The sequence below is a fragment of the Dermacentor variabilis genome, chromosome 4 (genome assembly GCF_050947875.1).
Source record: "Dermacentor variabilis isolate Ectoservices chromosome 4, ASM5094787v1, whole genome shotgun sequence".
Taxonomy (NCBI): Eukaryota; Metazoa; Arthropoda; class Arachnida; order Ixodida; family Ixodidae; genus Dermacentor; species Dermacentor variabilis.
In genome coordinates this window covers 206,897,225-206,923,997 of record NC_134571.1, presented here as the reverse complement: position 1 = coordinate 206,923,997, position 26,773 = coordinate 206,897,225, and the positions used below count along the sequence as shown (strand labels likewise).

The 26,773-nt window shown below is 44.3% G+C and overlaps 1 protein-coding gene across 3 annotated transcripts in view; it reads left to right on the top strand.

The window, feature by feature from the left end:
• Positions 1–26,773, top strand: part of eas (ethanolamine kinase 1) — an 81,096-nt gene that overhangs the window by 39,456 nt on the left and 14,867 nt on the right. For 2 of the 3 annotated variants that reach the window (XM_075690856.1, XM_075690857.1), the window contains 4 exons: positions 4,633–4,773; positions 19,575–19,717; positions 20,361–20,444; positions 21,365–21,525. In XM_075690856.1, the coding sequence (XP_075546971.1) occupies positions 4,633–4,773; positions 19,575–19,717; positions 20,361–20,444; positions 21,365–21,525 (529 nt within the window). The remainder of the gene's footprint in view (positions 1–4,632; positions 4,774–19,574; positions 19,718–20,360; positions 20,445–21,364; positions 21,526–26,773) is intronic. The other variant, XM_075690858.1, reaches the window with a different exon arrangement.

The window sequence follows — 26,773 nt, the reverse complement described above, 5'->3', positions numbered from 1 at the left end:
TGAGATCGCCCACTTACCTGTCAAAAACAAAAGAGAGAGTGTGATGAAAGGGGAAAAACATGCAGTATTTACTTACTTCGTGCGACAAAAATATTATTTTTCGTTTGATGCCGCGGCGGCCTAGCAGCGACGACAGCGGCCTCAAACTTACTGAAGCTGCGAGCCAGCTTTTCAACTAGCCCCCTCTTCTTGGCAAACACCCGCATTGCAGATTCCTCGTTAGTGTTGCATATTCTCCGTGCGCGGGCGCGGTAGCGTTGCAGAAGTCGTGGGGCACCTTTTCATTGCGGGGCGCTGTTCTTGTCACGACGATTGCATTTGTGAGGCTGATGTAATGTGCAGCTTCTGCCACTGTCGGGCCTGGATCGCCCATGCTGTCGGTTTCCTTGTCATCCTTATCACTGTTGCTGGGTGACACTTCAGCAAAACAGAGGCAATGATGGCAAAAAGTTGAACCTTGCAGCTGACATCTCTTCGCAGCGCTGCCAAGCAACTTCTTCACATTCCAAATGCCACACACCCTAGTCAACAGTAGACGCATGTTGCCTGCCAGCACCGACTTCTTCGTGTCACGTTCAACAGCATGAACGATGTCTAATTTTTCTTCTATGCTGAACACCCAGCGTCTTTTTTATCTGAGCTTTGGCATGATGCGAGTCCTCGCTTACACGATGCCACAACGCTCTCTGGGACGGCGCCGAAATGATGTTCATGTTGATGTGGCTTCATGCGCAAATGCACAGGGCGCTTGAAGCCGTTCTTCAGTTCTCTGAGGCTTGTTCTGCCAGGCCACTCGATGGAGACGAAGCACCGCTGTGTTTGCGCGCCAAGAAGTGGAAACACTACGTGTTAACCGATACGTACGCAATAAGCTGGTATGGTTTATGCGGATACAAAACACATTATGTTCAATGGCCGCTAAGTCGGGGATTTGACTTTACTACTTCTAAAAGGAAACTACTGTTTAAACGGGTATGGTTTAACGAGGTTTTACTGTATTTGCATTTTGGTTTGGTGTTTCTTCGTCTCTTAAGTCCATTGTTCAAGAATTTATGCATTTAAGGAAATAAACTGCAGATGCATTAATCATCAGACAGGTTAGACATGCAGTAAAACTTGATGCAGCTGACAATGTTTTTAAATAAGCCTTGTAGACTTTGCAGGCAGGATACAACCAAAAAGCAAAATAAGACCTTGATTGTTTTTTTACTTTCGAGAATGCTGAACTGCTTCACTGGCATACAAACTAGACGAAGAGTTTCTTTTTTTTTTTAGCTTTCCACCTTTACGCACTGTTTACATGGGTACGTGACCGTAATGCAGGGGAACATGGCAAGATCATAAATGACTGAAAGGGGCCCTGAAACCCCTTCAAAGTAATCATATAAAGGCCTGTCCATTGGGGGGTGTCGCCTCACGACTCCGCTGTCGCAAAAATTATTTTAATTCTTCATGTATAAGCAAAGTTAGAAAGCTGGTATCATGCCACTTTCTCTCTCATTTCGTCTCCACTAGTGCACTGAATGCTACACAGTAGGGGATGGCAAGGGGACAACTGCCACAAAGGCCCAACCACGTATCAAGGCCTTGGGCATTTTACTTTGCTTTTTTTTCTTTGCAACGTGTTGGCCATTACTTTTGATTCACACGTGTGGCTCTTGCTCTATGTGAGTATGCAATAAGCTGTACTTATCTGGACCACCACTTCTGTCTTTTTGGCGAAGGTAGCTCTTCTTGCATGACTCTTGGAACGACCTGACAAGCCACACTAAGCCAACTACACTTGCTTAGCCACTGTGGGAACGTTTCTTGCGTTGCCAGAGCTCGACCACCCATGGACAGCTACTTGTGCGTGCATGCAGATTGGATGACAACCAAGATGGGTTCTGATTCCTATGCTCATGCACTGCCCTGCAAGATGGTGCATGAGTGAGGTGTCCCTGAATCACCTCTGTAAGCTGAACAAAAAAGAGAGAGAGAAAAAAAACGTACTTTTACAACAATGTCGGGCACTCGTGAAGGAAAAGAAAATGGGTGAACAGAGGGGCTCAATTTTTGTAATTCATGCGAAGGTTGTGGGTTTGGTCCCCACCAACGACAAGTTATCTTTTTGTCCAGTTTCATTTCTCTTCATTATTTTGTACGTTTCAATTTCAACCACAGCATATTGCCTCGATGATTTCCTTGGCTTCATTGCCCGTTGGCTTAATATGCCCGATCAGCTGGATGCAAAGCTGTCATGTTTGCTGTGACTCGGCATTTTGAGGCACTCGAAATGTTCTCATGCTACCACTGTCACCTTTGCAGCCTACGACTTCCCACCTATAACGTTATTCCCCAGACATTTCGGCATGCACTGACCTCAGTAGGAGCCTGTGCCAACACATAAATGAGAACAGGGAGCAATTTAATGCACAGTGTAAAACTGTATGGTGGCCACTCAGCTTTTCGTTTAGCCAATTTCACATTGCTCATCAAGAAACTGGACACATACATACAAACAATTGCCAAAGTCACTGCAACCATAATTATTACAATGCTGCATGCAATAAAAGAGAAAAGGCAACTTTGGGCAGGCGACCGCTACTTGAGACTGCAAGTGCAAAGCTGAAATACTTTTTCAGTCTTGTTGAGATTGTGTGTGTGTGTGTGTTTGCATAGTCCTATATGTAATAAAATTAGCAATAATAGCATTACTGAGAATGATCTCATGATCACAGAATCTGCCTAATAACCCATCAAACTTGTTGAGTTCGCTTCAGCGCACTTGTTATGGAGTGGCTGATGTTTATGCAAAGGAGAGAGCCTGCAATCTGTTCTACAAAATTGTAACTGCCCTGTGGGATGCAGTGCAATAATATTTGGTTCACTTGTTCACGGGAGCCTTGTTTACATATTTACCATGTTCAAAAAGTGTTTCAAGGGCCCTTGAAGAAATTGGTGATACAGCAATATTTAAAGATAAAAGCTGTGCTAGTTGGAACCTGGACATTCATGACATTCTCAGTGTTTATAGGAAAGATGAGCACTTGTGGAGAGAGAGAGAAAAAAAATACAGGAAGGATTTTGGTCTCCCACTAATCTTACTACATGCAAGTTACACCTGCAGGTCACACGCGATCAGAGAGGAGGGTTCAAACATTGCATATGTCGTTTTTCACGATGGAAGTTGCTCAGAACTGACGATTGACGACGTTCTCAAAGCCGTCAATGACTAAAAGGATGCGAAAGTCAACGAAGATTTCAATGATTGAAAAGCCTGTAGGTGAACCTAGAATCCTGACAATGGGCGCAAAAGACGCCTTGGATGTTCTGATGCTGCACCCTGCGTTGCTCCCAGATTTTGGTACGGAGCAAGCTGTGAACCTTGATGCCATAAGGTCGGTCGGGTCGCACTCACACATTCCTTTGGGCAAAGTGTGCAAAAGGAAATTAGCAGTATCTTTTAAATTCATACTAAATCAATTATCTTTTTCTTTTTTTTTTATGGATGTGCTTACCTTCTCTACTAGCAGCGGTGTGGCGCACAGTCTTTACAATGAAGTGGCCGGTACTACAAAGAATTTTTGAAGTCCCGAGCAATTTATTTCACTGTAACTTCAACTTATAGTCGATAGAATAAAAACACCTTGCAGTCTAATTTTTGGTGTCCTATAGACTTGCACTTATGTATCTGCAAAATCTGTAGACTCTCTTAGAGATAAGATGCCTTGCTCATAGACATCCAAAGCAGACAGAGTAAACAGTTGAACCTTGCTTTATGAAGTTGCATCAGGCATGAAAATGCATTTATTATAAACATACATGCAGATATCAGGGAAAAAAATAAATTTTCATAATGGTGGAGTCCAAAATCTGTAGACTCTCTTAGAGATAAGATGCCTTGCTCATAGACATTCAAACTAGACAGAGTAAACAGTTGAACCTTGCTTTATGAAGTTGCATCAGGCATGAAAATGCCTTCATTATAAACATACATGCAGATATCAGGGAAAAAAATAAATTTTCATAATGGTGGAGTTACTTCATTATATACAATAATTTGCTAGATATGTGTTCATTATATCGAGTTTTTATGGGGTACATTGGTCAGCAAGATATTTAATACTGTTGTCTTATAGACATCTCAAAGGCCATGCTTGTATTTCAGGCTAGCTAACACCATCTTGGGACGTATTTGAGACTTTCCTTTTAGTGGCCATCTACGCCTTTTGGTATGGGTACTGTGTGTTATGAGATTTGCAACAAATTATCTTCCTTGATGTTTTTAAATGGAAACTTGATTCAAAGGGCACTATGCAGATACAACAAGCACATCAGCATGGATTAATAAAAAATCATGGAGTTCCATGATTTCATTATCCCTATACGTCATGGAAAATCATTAACATGGTCGAAATGGGAGTGCATTCTTTAAGAGCATGCATTTCTTCTTTCTGTTTGTGATGCGGAACTTTCATGCAATGGCACATTGCTCATTGCAGGGAGGCAGTAAAAGCTTACAGAACTTTCCAACAAGATTGGTTAAGTTAGCACTATGTGGTTGCTCCTTGGAAGTGCCTTCTGTCCCTTTACATGAACCCACATCAGCTGCATTCTAAGTTCTGGGGTGCAATTTGTGCGTCATTGCAGGCTGATAGCACAGACGCTAGCACGCATGCACTCTGTGAAGCTGCGCAAAGGAGGACAGGTGGCGCCCTCTCTTTTCCCCACTCTGCACAAGTACCTCCGCCTGGTGCCCACACGTTTTGATGACGTTGAGAAGAACCTCAGGTAGGTAGGCACTGCTGCCTGCACACGTCTGCCTTGCATACATATGCATTATGTTGCATAAATGAGGGAGTTGGGTATAAATGGCTGTTCCAAATCAATTGCTGGCTCAAGTGGTGCTCGAATTTTGCACATAGGCATTATTTCATGGCATATTTTTTGAATAAGTCAGAAGCACACATCAGCTACAGCAGTACCAGATGGCAAACATTCATTTTTCACGGTAGGAGAATGATGCCTGCAGTCATATTGCGAGGAAAAAAGAAGCACTACTGTTTGATGACTCTTTAGAGGGTGTATTCATTATTCAAGTAAATCCTGCTAAAGGCCCTGCTAGTAGCTATTACAGTAGAGCATGCTTACAGCAAACTTGACTGTCATGCAATTGAAAGCTGTATCTGAACATTTCCTATAAGGGTAATTTCATGCAAAAGGCCCCAAACCTCAAAAGCTACCATTGCTGATTCTCTTGAAAAGAAATTTGGCTAGTTGGCTCTTGTATGAGTGAGGTTAGCTTAGTATGAGTCAGGAGCGAACGCTTAGTCTACCTCTTGCTTCAACACATCCCCGAAACTCAGGATTACACAACCTCCAGCACAAAACACACAGGAAGACACCACACATGAAGGCACAGCCATCTCACCTCGCCAAAACTTTGCAGCTACTGCAGATTACCTGAAAGATGGGGCATGCCGGCTACGTACGCTCTGTGTCACACAGCATGTGATTTGAGAGCTGTGTTCATAAGCAGCCGCACATAATTTTATTTGCATTCACAGCAGTTTTCATTTACTGTCTCAGCACTCCTTTGCAATGGCAGTGAAATTTCGATTAAAGGAAATTATGTGCCAGCACACTTTGTTATATTGAGCTTCAACAGGCATGGTGTTCATGGAAAAGTTATAAATGTTAAATACTTCGTTATATGGAAGCTCGTTATATTGACCTCACTAATTTTTAAAATGTTGGTTATATGGTTTTGCTTCTTTATTTTGAAATCAGTGCACCCGTTTTCTGGCAGTTCAGTGTTGATACTGCCAAGGTCTCTACTGCATATCACTTGCTTAATATAAGCATGTTTTATTTAATGTACAACATACTATGTATTTATTGTGACAAGTGGGTACCATTCACTACTTCGATCTATGCATGGAGGAAGTAAAGCTTATGAGAGACGTCAGTTATCTTGGCTGCCCAGGAAAAAACGGCAGAAGTGGCGTGTTTTCTTGAAAACCAGCATTGAAACAAGTAGGCCAAACAGCGGGAGGATGCGGCTTTCGTATTGCGAAAAATGACCAAAAAATAGATTTTTGAAAAACACATATTTCGATTCTGTAACTCTCTTTTTATCTGAAATATGAACGCTGAAAACCATGTAGAAGTGCTCAAAAAAAATTTTGTAGCAGCCAATGTGACGAAAAAATTACGCGGATATAGTGAAAAAACAGCGTTTTTCAAGCCACAATATCTCCGCAACGGCGCAACTGAGCGCCACCATTTTGCCCATGTTGGAAAGTGCATTTCTCCATCTTTAAATTTGCTGCACCAGCCACCTCCTCCATTCAGAAGCAAGTGCACAAAAGGAAATTATTCAAGGCCGTTCCGAGGCCTCCAATTGGCCACGCCCGTCACGGGGCCAATTGGAGCTTCGCCATTGGTCTCGTTGGCGGTGTGTGTCCTCTGCTACCACGCCGCCACGTGCAGGCCGTGCCTCTCAGTGCGTGATGGTCGTCTGTATGTGCGGTGTATTGGCCTCGAGCTCCACCACTGGAAAAGCTGGCGTCACCGTCGGCGTGACGTGCTAGGAGGGATCACGTGGACATAGCGGCCGCGTCGGCTGCTTCGGGAGCGCCGAAGCGAGCTGAAAACGAGAGTTTAAATTCCCTCGTACACTGCGGTCCTCATTTAGTGGCGAGATTTCCCCGCTTCGAGTGTCTCCTTTACAACGCTTGAAAGCACTACAGTAGGTAGTGGCTGCCTTTGAAGGCGCGCAACATGGTAGGCTACTGCTCGGTGCCGCAGTGCCGGACGTACGTAACGGAGGCTTATGTCAGCCTTCTTCACACGTAGGCGCAGGACAAGAAGCCGCGTGAAGCTTTGCTCGCAAACCATAAAACTGGCAAACAGACATCGGCTACAACTCGATTATCCAGCAAGCACAGACGCGACGAAGATTTCTGCTACGGCGCCGTGTCTGTGATGTTCAGAAAACGCGCACTGAGACGCTCGCCCGAGTCCGTTGCCCGAGTAATGTCACGAAGGTTTGGTCTATGAACTTGTCGATGCTATAGATACTGGCAAGTTCAGTGGAGTGGAAAGGGAGCGGTAAGATGCACATTAAAAAGAAAGCATGCATATGGTCATGTTTGTGTTATGAATTAGTGCACTGGATTACAAAAAAGGAGCAGCGGGAAATCGCACGCTGAGAACACCGATAAGCATATAGTGTGACGCAACTCTAGAAATAATATTGAAAGGTAAAAGAATTTAGAAGAAAAAAAAAATTGAATCGTCGCGACGGCACATCACAGTCCCCGTAGGCGTCGAAGTCTCTACAATGAAATTATTTTTTGAACAGCTCTGATAGCGCCCACGCAACAATGGTTGCTTGTATACTGTCAAATGCTCATATTCTGCGGCCTAAAGCTCATGGCACAGTGCGAAAACGGGCACGCGGCGAAAGCGAAACAGTGCGCGGACAAGCATGCAGACGCGCAGTCGGTCGCTGCGAATCTGTGCGATCGCTGCATTGAGGCTTCATTCTATTACGCTCCATTTAGTTATACAAACACTATAAGAACATATTTCACGTAGTATGCTCTCAGCGTTTACCTACCTTTCACGCAAGAAGCCGGTTCAGGAGACTCCATCGCGGCGACCGCGCGCAGTGGCGTTCACTGTACGTATTCGGTAAAGAGATAGCGTCTGTAAACGATTGTGCTCTTTCAGTTTTCCCAAGATTATTATTTAGACAGTAAAAAGCTTCTCTCGTTTCGAAAGTACTTACAGAAATGTCCGGAAGAGCTCGCGCGTGGTGTTTTCAGTGAGCGCTGACAGCGAAACCTATGAGGAGTGCGCCACGTGATCCCTCATACTACGCCAGCGAGCCGCTTCCGATAGATGGCGACTCCATAACTCCTCGCCGCCAATAGTTTCAGAAGCTTACATGTAATATTGCCCTTGGCTCGCACATTTGACATCACCTCGCATTGTTCGTGAGCACGTACGGAGCATAGTTTCGCCAGTGGACTCCACAAGTGATAAGCGCCTCGTTGCATCTCGGCTCGCCAGGATCGCCAGTACTTGCAGAACGTAGCTGACTTGTGTTTTGGTATGCGCCTGTGTACATATTGGCTTGCTGTCAGTGCGTGAGGAGCATAGTTTTGTAAGCTGGTTTGTGTTGTGATACGCTACTCTGGACATATCAGCTTGACACATTCATCAGTGCTTGCGGGGCGTAGTTTTGGAAGTTTACTGGTGACCATGGGTCGGTGACCGCTAAAGTGCAAGACGGCTCATGCTTACGGCACTCGTAAGCGAAAATTTCCAACGATGAAGAAGACTGCGTCAAGATCGCGTGGCAGTACTGTGCAGCATAGTGTAGAAGTCACAGACACGCAGCCGAGGACTCCACATGCGGGCAGGATGCGTACGCGTGCAGATGATGCCGTTCAGGAGCCGCTGCCGAGCACAATTCACACGCGGGCGGAATAGCTACTTGTGTCGACGATGTTGAGGAGTCACTCTCTGGCACTTCTTACGCGGGCAAAACATCTCGTGCGAGCAGCAGTGACACTGTTGAGCTTGTCGTGCCGCATTCCACATCGTCAGATGCATCCAGCGATCGCGCCTCGGATGTGTCTGATTATCGTCTCGGCACTTCGCACGATGTTGCTACGCCACCTACAAGTACGGGCGGCACCATTCAGGTGTTCCTGGAACCACGTCTTCTATCGGCCAAAGCCTCCCGGGAGGTCGCTGCGAAAGTGCAAGCAAAACTAAGTTCAGTGCCAGCGACCGTGCGGAAAATGGAACTGACGGGTGAAGGCGAGGTGCTTGCCAGTACCGAACAAGCTTAAGAGTTTCTCATCGTTCAAATGACTGCCCTGAATGCGCTTCTCGGAAAATCTAAGTGCCAGCAGTGCTCCCAACCAGGACTTTCAATTCAGCTGGGAACAAGACATGGATTAGCAGTGCAAATGATACTGATGTGCGCATTTTGCGGCGCTGTCGCGAAGGGGTGGTCATCGCCGCGAAAGGAAGGTCGAAAATGTTTTTTATGTGAATATGAGAGCTGTACAGGCTGTTAAAAGTATTGGCAAAGGGGCAACAGGTTTGACCGATTTCTGGTCAATAATGAATGTCTCCCATAGAGGGTTGCATCATAAACCTTTTCAGAAACCTCTCAAGGCTGAGTTCAGACCTGCCAGTGAGACAGCTGCTGCCAATATTTTTTCTGATGCTGTGGTGGCAGTGCGCAGTGTCTACAGTGAGATGGATTCTGCCTTTAATAACAACATAACAGTGGTTTATGATGGGACATGGTTAACACGTGGCCATACATCCCACATAGGTGTCGGCACTGTAATAAAATTTTTGACAGGACTGGTGCTGAACTGTGTGGTCCTATTAAACCGATGCCATGGTTGCACGCTTGGCCCCAAAGAAGGGGATGAAGGCTATGATGATTGGAAAGCATCACACGTCTGCCAAAAAAACACAAATGGAGGTTGGAAACACAAAAGCACACAAATGGAAACACAAATGGAAACAAGAATGGAGGTTGAAGCAGTGTTGACTCTATTCAGGAGGTCCCTTAGCAAACATGATTTGTGATATACAAACATTGTTTTTGATGGTGACAGTAGAACCTTTGTAGCACTCTGGCAGGACAAGACTTATGGATTTGTTCAATTTACAAAGGAGGACTGCATTAATCATGTCAAGAAAAGGAAGGGGACGGCTCTGCATGCTCTGATCACAAAAGGCAAGAAAGGGCAACCTCTTGGAGGGAAAGGTGGCCTCACTCAAGATTTAATAAAGAAACTGACAAATTACTATGGCATGGCTCTGCATGACAATGACAATGTTCAAGACATGCAAAAGGCCGTGATGGCAACATATTATCATATAACATCTACCGATGAAGACCCCCATCATGACCTTTGCCCGCAGGGGCCCCAAAGTTGGTGCCAACATCAGGCTGCAGAAGCAGAGAAGAAGTCTCCACCTCCTCACAAGTACCGGCTTGGAAAGCATGTTGCCGATGCATTGCTGCCCGTGTACCAACGCCTTTCTCACATGCAGCTCCTCAGCCGTTGCCCAGGGAAAAAAAAAACTAAACGCTGTTGAAAGCCTTCATTCGGTCATATGATCGCTGCTGCCAAAAGATAAAAACGCATTATTGGTTGCAACAGAGACAGCTGTCCATGAGGCAGTCTGCAAATACAATGCTGGGGCATGCCATGCGTATGCTGCGTATTGTGCAATACTTGGACTGCAACCGGGATAACATGCTCTTCGCAGAGCAGCTGAAAAGGATGTCTTGCGGAAAAAAAAGTCAAGCAAGGCACATCAAACCGAAGGCAGGGCACTCGAGAAGCCGCGCACTGAAAAGGACACAAGACTACAACCCTGGTGCCTTTTGATAATGTAAAATCTAAGGTAAAACTTTGAAAGCCTTTTTCTCAGAATGATTTATCTTGCTTCCTGCTTGCTTGTACCACTGATTTCTTCGTTACCACTAGGTCTGTTTCAGTTCCGTTTTTTTGCCTGTATTCCTGGACGTACTGTTCAGGGCATGATACTCTTGCTTTTGCAGTTTGACTTTACTACAATTAACGATACGGCTACTTGCTCACAGCCTAAACGCCTGTGGTACAGTCACCTCTTAAACTATGAGAACTAAAAAAATTGCACTGCAAATAAAAAAATCTAAGAATGTCACAACCTCAACCATTCATCTTAGAATGGACAGTGCTTTGCACAAGTGTTCTGTCGTATTTTTTAAGGGATTCATGTTTGGAACAAGGCCAGAAAGAGAAAAATAATATACAAAGAAAGGTTCTAAAGATAGCTTTATGAAATTTATACAGTAGTATCACAGGAACGTTACTGATAAGTCTGCAAATTTTCATAAAAATCCACGAAGAAATAAGAAAGCTGTTATCGAACACCATGTCCCCCTTAACACAGTAGTGCTATAAGCACACTGACGGCGAAAGGAGCAGACGGCCATGTGCTTTTTGTGCTACTGCATAAATAATGACATGCCAACTAGCCCACCAGTCTGTCCTTTTGAGCAACGTTGTCACAGCAACTGTATCTGGGTCGACTCACACATTACTTATGCGTGCCTCTTTGACAACCATTATATGGCTGTTGGTGTATCTGTGCTTGCATCATGCACAGAAGTGACTGAGGCTATAGAACACATGTTGTGCATCTTCCCACGGTACACAGTAGAATCACTGGCAGATGATTTGTTGGATTTCAGCAACGAACCTCTGCCCAAAAATATTCTCATGGGACATTGGCTGGACATGTGTCATCAGCGTGATGTTGTAAAGACTGTCATCGAATTCTTGCATTAGCATTGTCTAGATTTGAGACATTGAAGAGTCTTTGATGTTCATGTTCATTCAAACCACCACTTCTATTCATCTAAACACTTCTATCTTTCTCTTTTTACTCCCGTTCTCCTTCCCCAGTGCTGAGTAGATGGTCAAAACTTCGATTCAAGCTAAACTCTCAGCTTTTCCATCACACTAGATGTCTCTGGTGACTGAGCCACGGGTCTTCGTGTAACGCTGGCAACATGGTGCGGGTACACAGAAGTTTTGCTTTGTCACTGTGTTTTGCGATGCTAGCAGGCTAGTGTGATGCAAGGTCAACATTTGCTGGCACCGTGACTACTGGCTATGTGTACCAGCAGTGGCCCCATTGAAAAGAGCAAGGTATAACAGATGGGAAGAGAAGGGGGCTGTCTTACTCAAGCAGGTGCAGTCCTCTCATTTCAGCGGTCAACCTTTGCCCAGAAAAATTACATCACGAAAAGCCACCACGTGGCAAGTAGGTGCAAAAGTGCACCACTCACTCGGGAGGCACGAATGCCACGGAACAAAAGGTTGCGAGTTTGATTCCCGGCTTTTGTGACCACATTCTATTGGGGATGGAATACAAAATTGCTCATGTACTGAGTTTTGAGTGTCACGAATTTCAGCACTCTGTAGACTGACAGAACACACAGTGGCAGCGATGTAAAAGCATGACATGAAACACGAATGGATGAACAACATAGAAGTCATCATCATCATCAATCTATTTTTTATGATGGCTGGCAGGACGAAGACCTCTCCCAGCGATCTCCAATTTACCCCTGTCTTGCGCCAGCTTATTCCAAGTTGTACCTGCGAACTTCCTAATTACATTGCCCCACCTAATTATCTGCATCCTCGACTGCACTTCCCTTCTCTTGGCACCCACTCTGTAACTGTGATTGACCACTGACTGTCTGCCCTACACATCTTGATGTCATGTGGAATATCGTCTACCCTCCTTGCTCTCTAATCCACACCGCTGTCCTCCTGTCTGTTGAGGTTTACGGCTAACATTTTTTGTTCCATCACTCATTGCATGGTCCTTAATTTCTTCTCAAGCTTCCTTGTTAACCAACCGAGTATGTACTGGTCGGGGTTTACTATTTCATTACACAGAACAGGGATGTGGGTACTAACTCTACTTTGTGGCTCAAAATGTGGCTCTATATGTAACCCAGCTTGCTGGGGCTTCTAATTTCTGCAGTGCAAGCAATGCAGCGGTGGTGGTGGGCCACATTTTCATTTTCTTTGCCTCATGCTGATGCAAAGCTGGGGATGCCAAGGTGGCTTGACAACGTTGCAATGACGACTGAGGCCACTGTCTCTATCAGGATCACGGAAAGGACAGGCGAACAGAGCAAAATCAGTTTTGAGCTTAGATCTGCTGTTGCAGTAAAATGCCTGGGAAGGTACCACTGCCACCATGAGCCATTGGCTTCCATCAATTTCGGCTTGTTCAGGATGGTGTTGCAAAAATGCAGGAGGCTGTGCTCACACGTTGAGGCACGTTCAAGGGGTTCAGGATCCAGTTGAATTCAAATAAGACTGTTGAACGGTGTGAATATGATTAGGCCATGCTAAGAACCTCTTCACTGCTGATTTTCCTGATTTGTTTTAACAACCCTCTTTCTTTTATTTTTACACTGCTGTTCCTTTTTCTCCTTTATTGGCAGCAAACACCTTTTTATGCTCGCGCATCTGTTTTTCCCTTCAGTTTACGTTTTGCACTTTCTTGGTCCTGATTGCAAAACTCTTGAGTGTCATTCTCATTCACTGTGTGAGAGCTGTCTTTCAAGTTCCCCATTCTTACGCTGGGATGAATGACATCTATTTGGGACAAGCAGGTACACAATAAATGAGATGCCTTTACAGTTCCAAAAATATATTAATATGCAAGTTTGTAAGTTGCATTATAGTGAGTGGGCGAGGAGATAGTTCATAAACATGTAGTTGCATTGTCTTGTGCGAGCCTTATATGTAAGGAAATTGGGCCCGGGCTAAAGCTTCCTCTTAAAGCTGAATGTTGTGGCCAGTCGTGGCAGACACTGGTACAGCAGATTTTAATCTGTAGAACATTTGCTGCGACCTCCCATGTCAGTGTGTGCCACGACATGCCATCATTCAAACTTTGTCACAAGGGATTCTACCCGATGTAGCTGCAGGGTGCGCGCGGTTTCGTTATTGCCTATATTAAGCACTGAAATTCAATGATGATTGTCTTGAATCAGGTGTGATTCTCAACATTTCCAAAAATGGGGGCACATTAAAATGTGACTGCCTCAAGATTTGCTATATAAGCAACAACCACCAAGGCTCTAATAAAGAGTTCAAACATTTTTTGTTGATTAGTGTTCTGAAACTTGCGTTGTTTGCAGCAGAGTATGTCCGCCTCACCTAGGAACTCCTCTGAAAAGATGCTGCATTCACTATGCTTGTAGCCGTCTTATCAAAAATCTGTATAGTCTAAAAATAAAACACCCTTTAGAAAGAGCAGAAGCTCTTTAATGAAAACCAGAGAAAACCTACTTGTGTAGGGAAGTGGGTCAGAGACAAAATGGTTCTATGAGGAGGAGGAGAGGCGGGAAAGGGAATGCGGAAAAGAATTTAAGGGTATAGAAAGAATCCTACAGATGATGATGGCCTAAAGCTTGTCAGGTAGGTCCATGTCCCGAAGGAATAAGAATATAAAACCTAAGCGTCGTGTTGCTTTGAGGAACAAGTTGTGGGACCTAGTACTGTGCCTTCTAATAGTTCTAGGAAAATGAGTTCATCTCACTAAAACACTGAATGTCTTCACCTCTGTAAGACAGGCATTCCAACAAAATGTGCCATACTTCTTTACTGGAGCCATGGTTATCACAGAGAATTCAAACAATTAATGGCAAAGAAGTCAAAGCACAGCATTGGAAGAAGCAGTGTAATCTGAGTGAGTGTTTCAGCACTGCACAAAGATTAGCCTCAGATTACGCAAAACATTTCATACTCTTTCCAAGGGCACTGTAGTCCTCCCTATAGGGACTTACATGTTGTGGCATGTTCTTATTGTTATTTTTTTCATTTCACTTCTGTCTTTTGCTTTGAACATGTTTAGTTACAACACATTTTTCTGTTTTGTTTTCTTTGCTTTACTCCTGTGAACAACACTAATACTGTGGGCCGCCCTGCCTGTCCTGATGGATTTAGCGAGAGGCGAGTATTGGAGGAGACACGGAAGCCGGCTTAATGCTGGCTCTTTGTGCGAAATCCTGGTGCTGTGATTGGCACTGCTTTTGATTGCATCTTTGGCTTCTGTTATTACATCCTGGCAGGCTTATTTCTTGTTCTGACTCGCGTTTGACACACATTTGCTTCTTTGCTCCCAACCCTGTTGCTCGCTGAAGAACAGCTGTTGCTGAAACCTCTAACTTGCAACAACTGTAACGGACCTTATTTTATGCAACTGTATTCATGCACACGAGTGCTCTATTTATCATTGTTGAGCCACACAGTTGACTGTTGGAATGTTGTAACGGGTGCTGCCCATCCTATTCCTGGAAACAGCACTTTAATAGTCTTAATAGTTTTTTTGTAATGTGTGTTTAGAGTGGTCGCACCCATTCTCTCATATGTCGGAATGCAGGAATAAAAAACCCATGCTATTTATTTCGCACACGTTTATTGCATCCGACATGGAGGAAGGAAACCCAGGACAGGCCCCGACCAGCATGAACATATTGTACAGAATGGGGCGGAAGTCACGTGCTGTTTTTCGCAAAGGAGCACTGGGAGGGGTACCCCAAATGTCAACATTGCCATAGCAATCATGCTCATGAAGCTTCTGCTGCTGCTCTCGGTCTCTGAACAGTGAGATAAGATTTTTCCACCGGTGTCTTTTTCGCAGCACATTTTGTTCAGAAAACAAGCTGACTTTGGAGTGTGGTGTGTAAGCTTGAAAGTTGTGTTTGGGTCTGTGAGGGTGAGTGTCAACCAGCAACATATACACTCAAGCATCACGGCACGGTTCTTCGTCGTCTTCTTCAACGTGCCACGGAAAAAAAACAGGAGCGTGTCTGCTTCACTAAAACTGCTACAGAAGTTTTGTAGGCTTTGTTCTGACGCGCATCGGTAGCACACACTTCCGGCAGTTTGTAACAATGAAAGTTCAAACTTCGCGCCCATCTGCTCTGGCGAGCTGCAGAACCGCTGATTCTAGGCGCAGCCTTTTTACAGTCGATAGCTGGAACGAGCCTTCCATTTTTTTCTTCAGTTATCGCAGACTGGATGTTAAATCCTGCGCTTCACAAAGCTCAGCGGACTGCCTCATTTGATCTGAATTTAACATTTAACAACAAGAAAGACTGAGAGGGCGAGCAACTAAACATATTTATTTCTTTCCATCATCTTTTTGAATGCAGTAGTTTGAACTTAAGCATGCCAAAACACTTAATGACGAGTCGACATCACTCCTCTGACATCATTGTCAACATGGTCGCTAAAACATGATTGTGTTGGCTGATATTTGCTGCATATTTGCCGTAATAAAGCAACAGATTGTTTTCTTATTCACAACGTTTTCGCCCATTTCTAAATCTTAGTGTACCTAACTGCACTCTGTACTCACCGGCATAACTTTCCAATGCCGCATGACAACGCTATGCAGGCCATCGGTGTACGGCGACATCTGGTTAAATGCGCTCTATTGGGGCTCGCGTTTTTAATTGACTAGGCTAGTAATTTCTAATAAAGCACTCAAGTGAAAACCTGAGGAGCTGATTATCTTGTCTAGGTGTTCCACCATTGACTCGGGAAATTTTGCGTCCGCGCAAGTTCTTCTTATCGCTAGGACGCTTTCCTATGAAGGGGAAACACGTGCAAGCACAGAGACCGGTATAACACAAATTCAAAAAATTGTTTCTTGCTTAAAACAAAAAGTAATTTGACAAAAGTTTCTCAGCTTGTAGACAATGGATGCTTCTAATAAATACACTATTTAGCGCATTTTTACCCCGACCACCTCAATGCTAAATTTACGACTAAACATAGGCTAAAACTAACTTTTTTGCAACTTTGTCACCAGTTGTACAGGCCATTTCACGTTATATTCATCCCAAATTATTTTTCACTTAAAGTACGACTTGATGGAACTTACTTACTCTGAAATATAACCTTTCGGTAAAAGTTATCTTTCTGCAAAAAAATTCCCAATATGCACCAAATTTTGCATATTTAGTGCCGTATAAAAAACTCACGGAAACGTAAAGATTGATAACACCTTTTTTAAGTGAAAAGCCTATCTTCATTCTCAAGGGAAAATCGTTTGCTCGCCTAATTTGAGAAGATAAAATTCCTTGACAATGCGTTTTACGACTCATACTTTCGAGCTTTCTAAAGAACTTCACATGTTCCTATTGGGGCTGAAAATTTTTATTTCGCAAAAATGTTTTATAGAAGGACTTCTTGCTTTAAATAGATAGTCCTCAATTTTTTTCAAAGAAATCACTGATGGTCGAGCGCCAAGGTTGGGACAGTTGGTGTAGAATGACCCTATTGTGTTTCTTTGGTGGTGCATGTTCTTGCTTGCAGGTGTTCAATATTTTGTGTTCTCACTCCTGCAAAGCGATCCTCCTTGGGGCTGCTGTATGTGGATGTGCATAGATACGTGGTCATATTTGAAGCAGCTTTTGCAATGGTGCTTCTTTACAAGGCACATTGCTGCAACATAGGTGTTGCGAGTCTCCAGGAAAAGTATTATCTAAATTTGTGCTTCAATTGATTTCCAGTTGAAGCACTGATTGGCAAAAGAGCTTGTCATGCTCTCTCTCTTTCTTACATTCTCATGTTATGTCTGCTTGTTTTCCAGTTGCAGTTCGAATCTTTGCTTTATATCTTTTCTTTTACGTTGTGCTAGTTTAAAAAAGTGTTGTGCATTAGTACTGTGTGCTAGGTCATTCCATTTCCTTTCTCAAGACTGACTCATCTTCTGCTAACAGCATGCTGTCTGCTTGTCCCCAATTGAGGAGAACTGTCTAGAGAATTGCTGCTACTGATGAATGCACGTGTGCGTGCGTTTGAATTTCTGTTGTGCTTGTATGGTGGACTGTTGTGTGTTGTTACATTGTCGAGTATGCAGGCATGCTAGTGTGGGGAACACCATGTGACTAGCAAAAGTAGTCAGCATTACAAAAGTCTGACTGACCTCACTAAGTCAATAAAGTAAACATATTTGAAGTGATTGCTCATATGGAGCATTGCAGACACCGTTTGCCGGACAAAACTTTCTTGGGATAGCACAGTAAGCTTTTGCAGTCATCTGATTGCGCACTTATCTTTGAATGCGCTTCTGCACAGTCGGCCTCACAACTTGTAGTGTCATGTGCAGCTAAGCTTTGTGATTTGTACACATTACAGACTGCTAGAAGTGGCTTTGAAGAGTGTGTAAGATTTTTGTATATAGTAAAGTTCATTCATACTAATGACATTTGCAGGGCACTTCCTAGTGAGCACTGTTTCATGCGTATTTTTTACAATAAATTAAAGTAGTAGCAGAGTTTCATCACACGAAAGTGATTGAACAGAGCAGCATGTCTGCCGTGGCATGCTCCTTGCACTATGCACCGCTATCCAGTGTGGCTGCCTGTGAAGGCTGTCGAAGGAACATCAGCATGCACGGCTCCTTGCTGTCTTTTGGTTTGTTGCATGCTTACATTTTCTTTTCACATCCTATTGCGTGGAGTTCCCACGGTTGGTATTCTTTCTCATTTGAACTGCTTCTTGTGTGAAATAAAGGCCAAAGTGTCATAAACACAATTGCACAATAGGCAGAAATGCCTTCTTGATCAAAGCAAGTAAAGATAGATGTAGATGTTGTGGGCATCACACATTGGCTCATATCCGAACTTATGCCATGCCTCAAAACATTGCCTTTACTTCTGTTTGCTGATCTGCTTATGCTGTATTCAGCATTGGTTACGGAAGAAAAGTAGCAAGTGAACGCATCTGGCTGACAATAAAGCAGTTGCTATGGTAGGACAATCAGTCGGCAAGCGCATGAAGAAATAGGCTGTCACAAGAAGTGCAGATGTTAATTCGACCGGAGAAGAAGGGCAGTGCTGTCGTATGAGAAAGTGTGCATTTTTTTTCTGTTATTCACTGTGAGATTGAACCACAGGTGGCCGCACCACCGCCACATTAGTGTGGATAGGGACGATGACTTGCATAGAAATCTACATGGCAGCATTCCGCTGTGAACAATTTGGCCCGGTTTTCTGGTAATGAAACACTCTGACTGCAGTGAACTGATCTCATATTGCCCTCGAATGACACATTTTTGCATGAAATGTACAGAATGTTTCTATTTACTTGAAGGAAGCACAAACTGTTATTGAACAGCAGTATGGCATCCAGCCACAGTCCCTGTTTCTGCATAAAGAAACACCAGAGGCAAAAGCCAAATCAGGCCAGACTGATGAATGTTGAACAAAAACAAATACATCACCATTGCTGAGAACAGAGCTTCAACAAGAGGGAAGATCATGTAAATAGGAGTGAGTGAAGCGCACTACCACTGAGGAAATGAGAAAACAGCTCTTGCTGATGTACGTCATCTCGACAGTGACCTGTGTAAACTACGCAATGAGTGATAATAAAAACAAATTACATTGCATTTGAAAACGAAATAAGTTATTGGCTTCCTCTGCAGAGGGGTTCGCTGCATCAATGCTGTTTATGGGCATGTGGCACCTTCTCTGTGTCACTCTCGAGAAACAGCTGGGCATAACCTTTCAGATTCAGTTCAGTTCAATTTGGTTTTGTTTATCTGATACCTCTGCAGACACACTGCACAGCGCAGGACTCTTACTCCCAACGGGGGGTGACAAACGAGTTTCACGCAGCTGCACTTTACTTGCTAGTGTGCTACACTTAGGAAGGGAGCATGCTGTCTCTGTTTACGATGTTCTCCACAACTAAGTTACCTCTCGGCGGCATAAAGCAAAAGCTCAGTTGCTGTCACATGTGCAGTCTGTCACTCTAGCTAGAGCCACTAGTGTCTCTAGCTCACATTATTCCTGTAAGTTCAGCAGTCAGCCACTTCAGCAGCGAGCCTTGTCATCATTGCTGGCATTGTCAGAAATAATTTCTTTGTAGGTTACTTTCACCACACGTGTCTTACTGCGCTGCTCTTGTTCAGTGGTCGTCGTGAGCCTGGACTGACCTGTCTTCGCACAGGTTTGTGTCGTGCATCCCAAGCAGAGCAGAGCTGGAGCTGGAGGTGTCGCTACTGGAGGAGCACCTGTCGGGCTTGGGCTCACCTGTTGTGTTTTGCCACAATGACCTGCTCGTCAAGAACATCATCTACCAGGAGAAACAAGGTAACAGGCATGGGCCGTCAGGGTTTGTGCCCCTGGCAGTCCTTTCTTGCATGTCTCCTTCATGTTCTTGTAGTCCTCTTGCTTTTAGCTGCAAGGATTGCACATGCCCTGTCGTTCTTGGCTTCCTCTCCGTTGGTTGCAAAATATAAAAGAATGCAAGCACAATGTTACAGTACCTTCGGGCAGAGGTTACGTGCACCGAGTCTAGTGCTATGACCTGCTTCTGAACAGAATAGTTTTAGTTCTCAGTCATGGCAGCTGCAGGGCCAGACGGCAAAATCGTATGCAATGACCATGAGGCAAAAAGTCAATTTCTCCACTACAAATTATGCACTACTGCCCGGCTGCAGATTGATGATGTGAAAGCCCATAAATTGTTATTACGAGTATTTGTCACAGTGTGCACATCGTGTTCTGTGCACTATGCAATAAGCCTAGTTTTCAGCATGAAGGGTTAATAGATTTCAGACGTTCCTAAAATATTGGTTTCGGGGTCTTGCAGAAAGCATTCTAGAAAATTGGTGCTAGGCAATATTTTTTTCTCTCGTCAAATCGTGGTCACAGTATTGGTTCATGACTGTGCTTTTGGCAAATCAAGTTTGGCCATTCCGCTTCCATCTACTACTTCCATCTACTTTTCCAGACAGAGTGATCTTCATTGACTTCGAATATGCTGACAACAACTACCAGGCGTTAGACATTGGAAACCACTTTTGTGAATTTGGAGGTACGTTTCCGTTTTCTTCGTTGAACATTTTTCTCTTCACATGTGATATACTTTTATATTGTTTATCACAAAGTGAAACTTCAGTCACAAATAGAGTCTTATGCTTTGTTTGGTGAAAAATAAAAGAAAGAAGAAGCAAAAATTAATGGATTTTATGAGGAATGCTGTAGTGGGGGACTCCGGAATACTTTGGACCACCTGTGGTTCTTTAACGTGCACCTAAATCTAAGTACACGGGTGTTTTTGCATTTCACCCCTATCTAAATGCGGCCGCCGTGGCCGGGATTTGATCCTGCGACCTCGTGCTTGGCAGCTCAGTGCCATAGCCACTATGCATAGAAAGAAGAAGCAATATAGTCAGCAGCCAAGCCTGACAAAGGTGCCTTAACTAAACATAATTTGTGTTGTGAGTTATGAAAATTAACCCTGTGTGCAAACTCCAGTATACAGCCACTAATTGTACCTGTTGCTTCAACCTATTAGATATCACACATCCTGCCCAATTCAGCTCATGAATTACTGTGACAACCAAAATGACAGGAACAATAATAATACCGCATTAACTCATGGTGCAAATAAAGGTTGTTTGTTAAAAAAAAAATATTTTGTTCAGTTTTAAGACAACCCAGTTTTCCTGAAATAAATCTGAAGTTATATAGTCCAGTCCCCACTGGTTAAGCATCACATTGAATGTTGGTGTAAAGTATACACTGCGGTGTACGCGTTGTTGTTATCAAATCTGATTCCATAAGATATCAATTCTGATTCTTTTCATACTGGGTCAGAATTTCCAAATCTTACTTGGAAAAACAGTGTGGCAGACATTTGGGTGGCATTTTGACTGTTGCTTTAGCAGACCAGCCTGAGCTTTTGAAAAGCAGTTCTGGTTCGTTGTCATTTCGCTGTGCCATGCATTTCAGGTGTGGAGCATTTCGACAGCTCCCTCTATCCAGACCGCAAGTTCCAGCTCAATTGGCTGCAGCACTACCTGGATGAGTGGCACAGGCTGGCAGGCCGTGGTGAGAGTGCCTCCACCCACGATGTTGAGGTCCTCTACGTCCAAGTGAATAAGTTTGCCCTGGTGAGTGAACGAATGGTCAGAATGGGCCACAATGGTGGCAGGGGGGGATGTGTTCACAGTCTTTGTATTTAGCAGCCAGCCGCACATTACTCACCAATACGAGTAGTTTGGACTCGGTTGGTCTGTGATACTGGGAAATTGAGTAGTGCTGCAAGGACGAAGACAGATAGTAATAGTGACACAAGACACAGCACTAACTTCCTGCTCATAACTATGAGGAATGCACACATTCTTATAGAGGAGCCACTACACGTGGGAAGATGGCGTTAAGCCTTGTCAGAGGTGGCACTCACATGCGACAATGCAAGAAGGCTATCGTATACAGTAAAACCTCACCAATTTGGATTTCACAGGACAGAAAAAAAATTTCCGAATTAACCGAATGTTGCATTATTGAGGGTACCAAGAAAACAATAAACAAATGCTTACCGTGTCAACATGCGTTTATTTACTGAATGAATGAGCTGGGGGGGGGGGGGTCACTGTCCATTGCGATGTAGCCGGTGCTTTTTATCCTCGAAAGCTTGTCAAAATAAAACTACTGTTTGTCGCAATTTCTGCGGGTGAAACCGCGGCCACTGTCGACGCAATCGTAGATGGCGACCATTCGGTTCTGAAGGCATGCGGCCGACGCACATACTGAGCCGAAATGATGCTACAACTGCCATGGACGAAACCACGGCTGCTATCGCCGTGATCATGTATGATAACTATGCAGTCATGAAGGCACGTGGCCAGCGCGGGGTTCTGCGCACCGGTAAATGCAGCAATAAAGGCTTTAGAGGCATAACTAGGCACGAAGCTTTCTGACATTGTTGTCATTCACGTATGATATACCCTGATGACTATGGCGATGCAGACTCTGCTGCTTCATTTTGGTGGATGCTGACACCATTTTTGCTGTTTTATGTCACACATTTGCGGCACTCTGACGCCCACTAAGCTTTGAGTTTGTCCGATGTGTGGCCATATACATCCGGATTAACGAGAGTTTCATTGCATTAAGTAATGCACGCGCCTGCCGGGACCAAAGGACGAGTCTGAATTATCCGATTTTCGGAATTAAGAAGGGTCAAATTTACAAAGTTTTACTGTATTGCTGCATATTAATCGACTCCGAATATAAGTCGACCCCCCCAACTTCCGACCTCCAGGACGGAAAAAAAAAAGAAAGATGTACGCAATAACTTTTTTTTTAAATGGGCCGCAATCACAAAAAAAATTCATTTATTGGGCTTCTACAAGCATTTTCTATGTTTGCGCCATTGCGCAAACAATTTTTGAGTCGCTGTCGTGATTGAGCACTTTACAAAAAGCTTCATGCTCCATGTTGTCAGCGGACCATACCACGCATTGCGCACCCACTTTACATGCCCATTGGTGACTGGCGCTTATCGTCCTGTTCCAACCACTCATTGTAGAGTGCTCCTCTCCGATCCTTAAATGGCTTGCTTAATTCCATGTCGAAAGGCTGAAGAACATGAGTCAAACAGCCTGGGATAGTTGCCAACTGACACTCCACGTTGACCACGGCTCTCTTGACGTGTTCCATGATGTGGCCGCGGAATGAGTCCAGTACTACCGACACGCTTTTTAGTTTTAGGAGAGTGCCTGGGTGCCGGAGCCAGACGAGGCGGAACCATTCTAGGACTGTCTCCTCAGTAAAAAAACCCTTTTTGTTCACGCCAACGATCACTTGTGGGGGAAATTTCTCTTTGGGCATCATTTTGCATTTGAACACAATGAAAGGAGGAAGTTTGTGGCCATCGATAGTGCAGCACAGCATTACCGTAAATTGGTTGTGCTCATTGCCCGTCGTCATTACGCGCGCTGGTTGCTGACCTTTCACCACAACAGTCCGCTTGCTTGGCATGTCGAGCCAGAAGGCGTCCGACCGGCGTTACCGATCTGGCAGTGTGTGATGGCGTGCTGTGCCTTAAGCTCACCGATGAACTCTAAGAAGGCTTCTTTCTTCTCACTGTAAGCATTGGGCAGCTTCTGGCAAATGGTGGCACGCCTGAAACTTGGCCCGTTCCTCTACATAAAGTTCATCACCCACTTTTCCGAAACTTTGAACACGTTGCAGGCGATTTTCAATTCATGTGCGACACTGTGAGCCTTCACCTGAATGTCCTCGTAGGACACGCGCAGGCCTTTGTCCTGCTGTTCTTTCACTCACTTCTCTACAACTTCATTGGAAGAATAGTTGCCCTCCTTTGGGACCCGGAAGGACTTTCGTGATCCTGCGCATCCAAAAAGCTTGACCCTTTGTTACCGCCAACTTCGTATGCATTTTTCCGAAACGCCGTAATGATGCTCTGCTGTTAAGTTGTTGGTTGATTTGGTGTGAAGAATAGCCTTCCGCTTAAACGCCGCACTGTAATTGTGCCAACGAGTTGATGCCAATTTGGTGTCGTCCTGCTAGACACTTCACAATGTGATGCGGACAAAGCATCATTACGCAAAACATCAGCTCAGTGCTTGCTGAGGTACGGCTGGAGGTTCACTCTGTGCCACCCACTGGCAAGCCAAGCCGGTTTCATTGCTGCAGCTGCTCTTGGTCAAGTGGCACACACCATTCTGGCATACGACGACATCACATGGACGCGGCATTTTCTCCAACTTGCAGTTAGAGTAAGTTTCGTGAGCAAGCAAAGCCCGTGCAGCAGTAAGCGATAACGAAACTACTACTATTGAGATGCGACTGTGCCAGCAGAGCAGGGCCCGGCGAAAGCAAAACCTTTCTACCACTCGCATCGTTCTTAACGGTAGCGTCAAGAAATTTTTTTTATCCATGAATCGAACAGAAAAGCACAAGTAGCATTTTATTGAATGTGTAAAACAACCTTTTATTTATTATTGCTGCTATAGTGTGAGTATAGAATATGTATATGTACGATAAACATTGTATGCCAAGGCTTCTCTGAGATTTTTTTGCTTTGTGGGAAAGCCTGCAAGGGCGAGTCGGCAAGGAGCAAGGATGGGGGCTCGATGCGTGCTGTCCTCTTGTGAGCCCAGTGTTGGAGATCATGTGATCAAATGTGTGCTCGGGGGAAGAGGCAAGGGCGGGCAAGGATGCGTCTACTCCTCTACCGCAGCTGTAGCTACGCATGGCTGTACATGCAGCTGAGTGCATATCCAAGCCACTCGCAATATCTTGGAGGTAATCTGTGGCAGGTGCAAAGCCTGGGTGAACCGGATGGCTGGTCGCTTCGCATGCAATGTCGTCCCACGTACCTAGTGCTGGAGGCTGCATAATCTCGAATGTCGGACACACGTTGAAGTGAGAAGCAGCTCGAAACGTTCGCTCTCCGATGCTGGTGCTCTTCCATTGTGCCAGCACTGTCACAGTGAGCGTTTGCAATCATCGAATAAGATCTGTTCATGTTTTTCTCTCTGTCTGTTTGTGTGTGTGTGTGAGAGCGAGAGAGATGCCATGCTTGTTAATTTAAATTGTAGTAAGCAAACGGCAACTGCAATTTATATGGTTAATAAATCTATGAATCTTACTTTGTTTAGTTGTCTAATAGTTGTTTGTCAATATCAATGCTTCACCTTTTGAGCAGAACTGCAACTTTCTTTCTGTTTCTTTTTCTTCATTTGAAAATGCGTTTTTTTCCCAATATATATATATATATATATATATATATATATATATATATATATATATATATATATATATATATATATATATATATATATATATATATATATATATATATAACTTTCACCAGCTTCTTTTAATGGATGATTTGTTGCATCCACCTTACCTTTCTTTTTTTCTTTTTGTGTGTGGCAAGTGCCTGGTTCGCTAATTTTGTCAATGCCGAAACGTGCTGTATAACTACACATCCTGCTATTCAACAGTGCAGTTGCATCTAATATACAGAATAACAAAGTTTTTGAGGAGCAATCTATACGAAGGGACCAATGTCATATAGGGATGCGACTATACAGGAATTACAATGCATTTGGTATTTGCAACAAAAATGAATTAGCTTATTTGTAACATTTTGCGGGTGGTTCCGAGCTCCAAAAAGTAAGGCACCACAGATATGACAAGGTACCGTATTTACACGATTGTAAGTCAACTCAAAAGTAAGTCAACCCCTCATATCGCGTGTGACAGGGAAACAAAAAAGAGCATACCCGAGGGTGCATACAATAACAAAAATTTATTAGTAGCTGACATGGTCACTGGACTACTCGTCTTCACTAGTGCTGCCATCGTCATTGCTGCTGCGGTCCCACAGCGCATCGTCATTCAGCAAAATTACACGTTTGACAAACGACCGTACCACGACATGTTGTAGGACAGCAGCCCATGCCGAATGCACCCAACCACACGCAGCCGTCAGGGAGGCTCTTTTGACAGGTCCGGTTGGCGTAAATTCGCGGTCTTCTGACGCCAGCCACTCATTGTACTCACGGCGGAGCAAGTTCTTAAAAGGCGAAGATCTGGGCTTGTTTCATGACCATGTCACACTTCACTGGCAGAGACTGATCACGCATTTCAGGGACGTACGCCGCAAGCTTGGCCTGCAGCTCCGGAAAGCGTCCAGGCTTCGGCACGTGGGAAATTCTTCACTGCCGTCACAGGTGAAAATATCGCTTCGCTGCAGTCGCCACTCTCGCACCACCTGTTCAGAAACATCGAACTTGCAGCTCACTGCACAGCGATTTGTTTCTTTGGCGGAAAGGATGGCAGCCCTCTTGAAGCCTGCTGTGAACAAGTGCCGAATGTTTAGTGGGCCTGGAGCACTCATGACGACTGAGGAAGCATGGTAGTAGCATGTAGCCGGCAGTCAAGTCGAGCGTGTCAAAATAAGATGTACAAGGAAAAAGAAACATGTGAGTGGTACTATCGATACTCCCCACAAGTGCTGCTGTTCTGAGGGTGCCGCCACGAATGGAACAGCGGCACTTCCATCAACTATTGACGTCCCCCCCATGAGTACTGTGTGCACTGTAAAACTCTCAAAAATGCTGAAAAACCCTCCCGATAAGCGAACAAATGCGTGAGATAGTGAAAAGCTACGGGTAGAACCATTGAGCAAACATCAAATTGTAACTACGTTGTAGTTCCCCTGATATCTCATTGGTCTCTATTTTTTAGTGGTGCCATGTTTTGGTTTTGATTGTAAGTCGACCTCCCCCCCCCCCCCCACTTTAAATTTTCAAATTAAAAAAAATATGTCGACTTACAATCATGTAAATACGGTACATATGACCCCATTTGCCATCAACA